We start from the raw sequence: 9565 nt of genomic DNA, 5'->3' as shown, positions 1-9565 counted from the left end.
GAACAAACTGACAATTTGCCCTCGTCCCTAGATTAACAATTATCGTTCTCTCTTATTTGGTGCAATCCATCTCTTTATCACTTATTGCTACTTGGTGTGTCTCGGGACCTCGTGTCAGAACCATTAAAAAATAAATTTATACTATTATCATTATTATTATTAATATGTAGCAGAGGTACCACCAGCATCTCGCTGATTGAGTAAAATAACTTTATCTCAGTAATCTTTGTAATCTCAGTAATAGGTGAATAGTTTTATAATAGTATATGGGAGTATGGGTCGTCACTCTTATTATCCAATTGACAGGTTCAATCGTCACATGAGGAAAACGTTCTCTAATAATGCTTCTCAATAGACCAATCTCAAATATTAAATATTACATTCTACCATTATCACTAAATTAAAAATTAATGGAATTTTATTGTTATTATTACTAATACATATTATTGTGGAGGATGTCACTGATAGATAAATAAGTAGTTAGTTACCTGCTGACATTAGCAATCATGTATAAAAATTATTTTTTTTATTATTAATAAGAGAATATGCAAAATTTTGTGGCCAGTGTATTAAGAAATTACCTTGTATCTCGTGAACTGTTGACATTTTTAAAGATATAAGCTCATCCTGATGTTACACTCATCGAGACCTTTCATTTGAGTAACCACATCAATTTTTCATATATTTATATATATTATATATATGTATATATGAAAAATATATAAAATGCATGTGGGTACTCAAATGAAAGCTCTTGATGAGTGTAACATCGGGATGAGCTTATATCTTTAAAAATGTGTATAACTAAGAAAGTACAGTGCACATTTGTCCATCACTATTATTTTTAAAATTTATTTAAAAAGTACCCAAACTATTAGTGTGATTAAAAATATAAAAAAAATCTAGTAATAAATTAATTTGTTTAAAATTTTATTTCTTAGCTGAAATAAAAAATTTTCTCACAGCAGCTTTAAAAAAAACGATTTTGAATAAAAATCCTTAAGTTGTCCTTCTAAAATCTTTTTTTTCATAATAAAATATAATTTTTTTCAACAAGAAAGTTATTGTGAGAAAAATATTTATTTCTTCAATTAAGAAAAAAAAATTGTTTAAAATTCTAAACAAATTTTTTATAATAGTGTTCATTTAAAAAAAAAATTATTTTTTCGTGTACAATTTTAATTATTTATTAAATCTATAATCTTCTCTATTAAAATTTATTTATTCAAATGAAAATAAAAAATTTAATAAATTTTTTTATCTTCAATGATTAGCATTAAATATTTCTTTTTATCCCTCGAATATATATAAGTAAGTAAATTAAATTCATATACTTAAAATCCACAGCAACTGTGTAAATATATATGTTATAATGATTATCAATATTAATTTATTTTAAAAAAAATTCACGGATTAATCCGTAACCTATATAATAATTATAGAAGCCAAAAAATGAAAGAAAAAAAATTTTTTAAGGTAATAAAATAATAATGATAATAATAACAATAAAAAAGAATTACTTGTTACTTATTGTAATATTATATTCAAGTAAAAGTGAGTATATACAAGTAATAATATAGGTATATATAATGGTTAGGTGGGGAGTTACCGATCGACTAGCGAATCGCATCCGCGTATTATTCCAATCGCAGGTGGTACACACAGGCTAATTGCACTTTACCTGTTTAGAATTTAGTTAAGCGTTAACAAGACTTATAATAACATATTCTTTTTTTCAACCTTACATGTTATATATAAAATATATGAATACTGTTATTTATTACTCTATTTGTTAAACAATGAGACGTGGCTCGGTAAATACATGGGAGTCTTTCGGTCGTCGGAATTGTGAGTATTTTTTTTTATTTAATTAATTAAAAAACTAAAACCCGACCAAGCAAAATCATTAATAAGTTTATTGAAAAAAAAAAAAAAAAAAATTATAAAACGTTTCCCTAAAAACTTTTAACGAGGCCCAAGTTAGAAACTTTTTAAACAAAGTAACAATCAATCAAATGCAAGCAAGCGAATGAGGAACGGTAAATGAGTTTTCAGTTAATTTAATTGTTTTTATTGTTGTACAGTGACTATCATGAGATTTATGTACACGGCAATTATAATTGCAAGGGCTATAAACACAAAGCGCTCTTGAATAACCCAGTTTTTACACTATGCTATTTTATTATTACTATTACTACTGTCAACTCGACACTAGTCCGTTAAATTATTACGTCCTAGTCTTGTTTATCATTTTATTTTTTTTTTTAAGCTGACCATTAAAAAAATTTGAAAAAAAATTAATTAAAGTAAGTAGTATAATTTTTAAAATAAATATGAGTAAACGTTTATAAAAAAATGATTCATTGAAGTGTTTACTTACGTATGTTATTATTACAATTAATAATGATTACATTAAAGATAAGATAAATATAAATTTAAACTGTTAAAAAATAAAATGATTATCTTGGCCCCAAGAGCATACTATTTAATAATAATTACCTGCAATTATTCAAGTTTAGTATATTAGTTTATTATACGAGGATTATCTAACTAACTACTATAAATAAGAAAAAAAATAAGACAAATAAAACAATGAAAATTCTCACGCAAGACGTCACGGTAGCTTTACTTCTTATTATATATTGAATATACATACTGTTTTATCAATTTTTGTTTTAGTGTTACTTTAGACAGTCACTGGTAAATATTTATCAGATATTTATTTATCTATTACTCATTAATTACAGTAATTAAATTAGCTATTTGAAAATTTTCCGTTTTTTTTTAATAGAAATTAATTTAACAGATATTTGGTAATTTTAAGAATTTTTTTAACAAATAAATTATGACAAAAAATTGACAGATAGAAATTTAAAAAAATAAAAAATGCAATTTTTTTGGAAAAAATTTATTTGTTGAAAAAAAAATTAAAAAATAGTCGAGTGGCTGCTAATAAATTTAATGTCATATTTTTTTTATTGAAAATATTTAAAAAATTACAAGTGCAATTTTTTTAAGAAAAAAAATTATTATTATAGCGGAAAATATGGCGCAATTTTCGAGTAATCGCCACGAATTTATGACAAGTGAGCCAGGAATGAGTGGCATTGAATACCAGCGTGAAGGAGGGTTCTTTTTATCACACAGAAAACTTGCCATTGTTATAACAGCTATTTTTCTTTTGCTTGTTGCTGTTGGATTTATTGGAGCTTATGCTGGAGCATTCCCACGTAAAAAGGTACCTATAAAACTTTTTACTCGATATAATTTTATTTTGTAATCTATTTATTTATTTAAACAGATAGAATTTGATACAACTGCGCTTATTGCTGAAGATGAAGGCTCGGAACCGGCTGATGCTGAAAAATATTCCCTCTCTAAATGGGTATTTCCCTCAAGGTATCTCATAAAGTTGACGCCGATTGTTGAAGATAATAAAGTTTCCCGAGTTCAGGGCCGAGTCATTATAGAGTTTATCTACAATGGAACCAAAGAACTTAATAACATTGTCTTGAATGCCAAACACATAAATATTTCACAGATAAGGATGTGGCCGCTTGACAATAAATTCAATGATGACAATATTACCAATAATAGCAACAACACGACAGATTTACCGATAAATACAAATGATACAACACCTCAACCAGCAGATTTTCCTAAAAGTATTTTCAAATTATTTTATTTATATAATTATTGCTTAATATTTTAGTTTTTTGGTAATTATTTACCAATTTTTTATCTTCGTATTTTTGCTTTCAAAAGTTGGAAAAAATTTTGGCTCTAATGTTTTTGAATAAAATTTCTATTTTATCTTTTTTTTTTTTTTTAAAAAAGAACAATATGACACTGAATAAAATCCCAGATTATACTCAGTGATATCTGTGACGAAAAAAAAAAAAAAAGATAGTAGCTAGTATAATCCAGATTATACTGAGTGATATCTAGATTATATTCTTTGTAATTTGGATTATACTCATTACAATCTGGATTGTACTAGCTACTATCTGATATTAAAAATTTTATTGAAAATTTATTAAAATTGTGATAATCAACTTTTTTTTTTATCAATAAATTATTTACAGGCGAAAATTCAAGTAAAATTTTTGATTCTCTCGAAAGAAATTCCCGTTCTGCTGATAATCAATCGGACATACAAAGTAATTTTTCCAAAATATCAAACAGCTCAGAGCCGACGATAAAAATGACTGAAAATAATAATGAAGATGATAAATCAACAATAGCAATTGATGAGCTTAATATTGAAGAGATAAATATAACTGAAAGCAAAGTTGATGAAGCACACGGTATTCTAACAATTACTCCGATTTCGGGGATAAAACTCGGAAATTACTCTCTGGAAATAATCTACGAAGTTCAAACTGATAATCGAACATTACTTGTCGCTAATTTTAGTGATAGAGATGCTGATCGGTAATTATCATTTTATTTAACTGACAGATTCTTCATTAATATTTAATTGTTTAATAACGAATTAAAAATTTAGGTGGGTAATGGCAAGCAGATTAAAACCTACCAATGCGCGTCGACTTGTACCTATTTTTGACAATGTTAAATTAAAAGCACGATTTGTGATCTCAATTGCTCATCCGATTGGAATGGTTGCACTGTCAAACACTCGGAAGATATACAATGCAAGCCTGTATGAAAAAAAAAAAAATAATAATACTTATTAATTTTTTTTTTTGATTTAATTATTTTTTATATTTTTAGACCAAATAACTGGGTAGTTGACACATTTGAAGAGACTCCACCCCTTTCACCCCACAGTATCGCGGTAATTCAAGGTCACTTGACATCAGTCAGCAGCAGAACTATAAAAAGCGGATTGGAAAAGGGGGAGGTGATTCAAATAAATTTCTGGAGCGAAAAAGGGGAAAATTTGATCCCAAGTTACTTGCATAGTATGATTAATCAAGTAATTATAAGTTTTCAACAATTGTTTTCAGTTAAATTTCCCATGAATAAATTGGATATTGTGAGCGTACCCTTTGCCGACAATTCCGGGAATCCCGGATTAATTTCCATTATGTAAACATAATATACATTTATCATTTATAGTAATATTGCAAATAATAACATTAGTAATAATAATGATATTAATTGCAATAACTACAGGGAAAATTTGTTTAATGTGAGTGATACATCGCCTGGAGTGACTAAATATGAGACGTTAAAAACATTAATTCGATTGATTGGCAGACAATGGCTCGGAGGATCTGTCAATTCTCAAAATTGGACTGACGTATGGATTTTAGAAAGTTCATTAATTGATCTTCAGCATTATTTTGTTAAAAAAGTTTGTTTTTTTTTTTTTTTATTTATTTTTATTTATTTTTATTTATTTTATTTATTATAATTAATGATTTAAATAATAAATTTTTTTTTAGATAGACACTACATTTAATCATACAACATTTTTATTAGACGTTCAACTTGAAGCTTTTGAATCAGACGGCTACAGTGTCTCACAATCCCTAAAATCAAAAGTTAATCCAGAATATTTAGAAGCTTTTCACCCGGAAGAATTGTACTACCGCGGTAAATATTATTAAAAACTAATGTAATTTTTGTTTGAGCATATTTAAATCAATTGCTCGTAGGTGCATGTCTTTTACATATGTTGCATGGCGTGTTGAAGCAAAATGACTCTAGAACTGGCTACAGGAAGTTCGTTTCACGGTGGTGGGTAATAATAATAATAATAAAAATAATAATATTAAAATTATTGTACATCCTGTTTATACAGTAAATTTAAATTCCTCTGATAAGTTATTTCCTGTGAGTGTTATTTCAAGGTCGGTTGTAGATTTAAATATATATACATGTATATTTGTGTTAATGTTATTAGGTCGAATGGAAATGGTGACGTCAATTCATTTCTTGAAGCTATAACCAACAATGATGATAATAATAATCCAGACAGTGTCTCTCTTATAAATGTAATGGAGTCCTGGATCAATAGTCATGGATATCCAGTTGTGTTTATCAATCGTGATTATAAAACGGCAACTGCTAAAATTACGCAAGTATGTTTTTTTTTTTTTTATTTAATTTTAATATTTTTTTATTTAATTTAATTTATAAAATTAATTTAATTTTATTATTTTTAATTTTTATTTTATTTTATGAATAAATAAAATTTTGCTTTATTAAATATTGACTTTTGTTAAATTGGACTGTAATTTTTTAACTATTGACTTTTTTCAAGATATAAGCTCATCCCGATGTTACACTCATCAAGAGCTTTCATTTGAGTACCCACATGCATTTTCATATATTTATATATATATAATATATATATATAAATATATAAAATATATGAAAAATTCATGTGGGTACTTAAATGAAAGGTCTCGATGAGTGTCATCTATTAAATTGTTAATTTTTTTTTTTTAGAGTCGTTTTAGATTTGACAATCGAACATTGGATGACCAAAAACCTTGGCACATACCGCTTACTTGGACGACAGTTGGCCAAAAAAATTGGACGTCTCCATCATTAATTTGGATAAGTCCCGATAGTAAAGAAACTTTATTAGACAATGTAGGACACCCTGAATCAGATGTTGAAGACAGAGAAAACTGGGTAATCTTTAACGTAAACTCTTTAGGTAATATTTATTCATATCTATACTTAAATTAAATTTAAAAAATAAATGATAGATTTTGTTTTATAAGGATTAATTGTTAGGTTACTTTCGAGTTAACTACGACGATAAGAATTGGGAATTGATAGCAAAAGCTTTAGAGGATAATCCAGCTCTTTTTCCTTCCGCGGTAAAAGCTTCTTTGGTAGACGATGTTTTAAGTTTAGCTTTTGTGGGATCAACGTCTTACGCTACTGCTTTCAGTGTTATCAATTATTTGAAAAATGAAACCCAGCCGGAGCCCTGGACCGCACTCATGCGTCATGCGATTAAACTCGATCTTGTTTTGTACGATACCACAGTTTATCCCGATTATCAAGTAACTATATAAATATTTTATTTTATCATCAATATTATTGATAAAAAAATTTATGAGAGTTAATTTAACAGATATTTTTCAATAAAATCAAATAGAAATTTCGTTCAAAAAATGAAAATTGTTTTTACGGCGCTTTTATGATAAAAAATGTCGTGAAAGGAAAAAATAAAAATTTTGATAGCTTTTTTTGTCTTCAAAAGTTGGAGAAAAAATTTTGGCTCTCATATTTTTGGATAAAATTTCTATTTTATTTTTTTTTTAAAGTACTAAAAAACCGAACAATTAAAAAAACGGGGTAAATCAGAGAGAATTTATGAGATTTTTCGTACAAAAATTATTTATAAAAATAAAAATTTTTAATTTTTTTCGCGGGAAGTTTAAAAGTTAAATATCGCAATTTTCTAAAAAATTTTTTGAAAATTACTAAAAATTTGTTAAAATTATGACAATCAATTTTTTTTTTAATTGTTAATTTTTTTATGTATTTTTAAAAAAAAAAAAAAAAAAAAAAAATACATGAAAAAAAAAATAAAAATATTTGACCCTACTTGTAAATATTTACCGAAAATGATAAAGTAATTTCTAACTTTAACGTGATAAAACTTGATATTTTAGAAATTCATGAGAAGATTAACGTCAAGCTTGTTCAATCAAGTCGGCTTAAAAATAACCGAAGGCACCCGAATGACCTTGATTTCTCATCAGTTTGGGTCGGCATTTGAGAATCCTAGTTACGTTGATTGGGCGAAAAATAATTACCAGGATTTAAAACGCTCACATAGATTGAAATTGAAACAAAGGTACTAGAACACGATTGTACTACAGTAAAAATAATATTGTCCTATTGTCATTAATTGTGTTGTCAAAACTTTGTTCAGCGTACCTTCGTATCTGCGTGAGACACTTCTCTGTACTTTTGCTAAGCTCGAGGATCAACTTGGATGGGAATGGTGGCTGGATAAATTAGGAAACATCACAAAACGTGATACTGACAGAAATTCATTCTTGTCCTCTTTGGCTTGCTTCCAAGTACCCTGGATGTTACAAGCGTAAGTTTTAACTCTATTAATATTTTTAATCGGATTAGAAAATAAATAATAAATAAATCCTGCGGGTCTTTTTCAGAGTTTTGAATGAAATAGTTAAAGGAGAAATAGTTGATGAACAGGATGCTTTAATTATTCTTCGGGCTTTTGATGATCATCCAGTGTCTGCGCAAGTGGCTTTTAAATTTGTTCAAAAAAATTGGCCGGAAATAATGAAGAAATATAAAAAGTCTTATCCTATTTTGCGAGCTTTTGTTGGATCTGTAGGAAGTGGATTTACTAATCACAAGGATCTTATTGATGTAAATTTATTTTTTTATTATAAAAAAAAAAAAAAATATTTATTTTTAATTTCCCGCCAAAAAAATTTTAAATTTTCAAAAATCGGAAGATTATTATTTTTACTTTCATAACTTTTGAACGGCTTGGCCGATTTGATCGCAGTTGGTGTCATTCGAAAGGGCTTGACCAAAGTTAGATTTTGAATACAATTTGGACCGATTCCGACTGGTAGATTTTGAGGAATCTTAAAAAAACTACGAAAAAAAATTTTTTCAAATCAAGTTTTTTTTTAATAACTTTTAAACGGCTCAATCCTTTCCCAATTTTTTTGTAATTATTTATTGTAATTATTAATTTACAGTTTCAAAATTTCCGAGATGAAAACTACGAAAGCTTGAAACCAGTTGGTTATATCACTGCGTTCGTAGAAGCTAAAGGTACATCCTGGATATCATTTTTAAATCATTCACTTTCAGATTTTGAAGAGACCATCGACAGATTTAAAGATTGATTACTTAAATAAGTGATATTAAATTAAAAAAAAAAATTTTATAGTATTTAGCATTATTAAATCATTTGTATAAATCCACAAATAATAATAATAATAATAATATTAATAAATATACAAATTATTATAAAATTAAATTAGATTATTATTATTTATTTTTTTTTATTTATCTGACTCAATATTACATATTTAACAAACATTAAGAAATACACATTCATTGTAATTTCAACAGCAATAATAATAATAATAATAATAATAATAATAATTATTATTATTATTATTATTATTATTATTGAAAGTTAGTCATTAACAAAGGATAAAAATAATATTTAGACTACAGCAGGCATATACAGCCTTTTTATAAAATTTTTTGAATTAATTTTAATAGCTTAACAAATCAATAATAAAAAAAAAAAAATTTTGATAAAAATGACAAAATTTTCACGGGTCATTTTTCAAATTTCTAAATTTTATTTTACCACCTAATTTTTATATTTCTTCTAGTTTATTCATCAAACTATTTTTTTTTTCTTCATATTTTATTTATTTATTAATTAATTTTTTTTTTTTAGGTCACTCAATAATAATGCAATTAATTTATTTAGACAAAAATAAAAAGAAAAAAAAAATTTTAATAATGAAATTTACTATAAATTTCTAAAATTTTTCTTTGTCCAATATTTACAATATACCTTTATTTACACAAATATTTTAGGTTAATAAGTATATTTCTTCTAACA

The 9565-nt window shown here is 26.1% G+C and overlaps 1 protein-coding gene across 1 annotated transcript; it reads left to right on the top strand.

The window, feature by feature from the left end:
* Nucleotides 1-1668: 1668 nt before the first annotated feature.
* Nucleotides 1669-8962, top strand: LOC141524190 (aminopeptidase Q). Its single transcript, XM_074237900.1, has 16 exons — nucleotides 1669-1848; nucleotides 3039-3238; nucleotides 3302-3665; nucleotides 4086-4434; nucleotides 4508-4663; nucleotides 4735-5052; nucleotides 5140-5320; nucleotides 5412-5562; nucleotides 5625-5706; nucleotides 5873-6050; nucleotides 6421-6634; nucleotides 6715-6989; nucleotides 7605-7789; nucleotides 7868-8038; nucleotides 8115-8337; nucleotides 8679-8962. Exons 1-16 carry the CDS (start codon nucleotides 1800-1802, stop codon nucleotides 8826-8828), a joined length of 3246 nt encoding a protein of 1081 aa, XP_074094001.1. The 5' UTR covers nucleotides 1669-1799; the 3' UTR covers nucleotides 8829-8962.
* Nucleotides 8963-9565: the final 603 nt, after the last annotated feature.

This window comes from Cotesia typhae, unplaced genomic scaffold (genome assembly GCF_013202065.1).
Source record: "Cotesia typhae breed Kobodo isofemale line unplaced genomic scaffold, CoteBio_Ctyphae contig_22, whole genome shotgun sequence".
Taxonomy (NCBI): Eukaryota; Metazoa; Arthropoda; class Insecta; order Hymenoptera; family Braconidae; genus Cotesia; species Cotesia typhae.
This window is presented reverse-complemented; position numbering and strand designations above follow the sequence as displayed.

Bases quoted from the DNA above. Each gene is read 5' to 3' on its own strand.
- LOC141524190 (XM_074237900.1), top strand. From the start codon at position 1,800: ATGAGACGTGGCTCGGTAAATACATGGGAGTCTTTCGGTCGTCGGAAT. The intron at 4,435-4,507 runs GTAATTATCATT...TTAAAAATTTAG, and splicing joins AGTGATAGAGATGCTGATCG to GTGGGTAATGGCAAGCAGAT. The intron at 6,990-7,604 runs GTAACTATATAA...TTGATATTTTAG, and splicing joins CAGTTTATCCCGATTATCAA to AAATTCATGAGAAGATTAAC.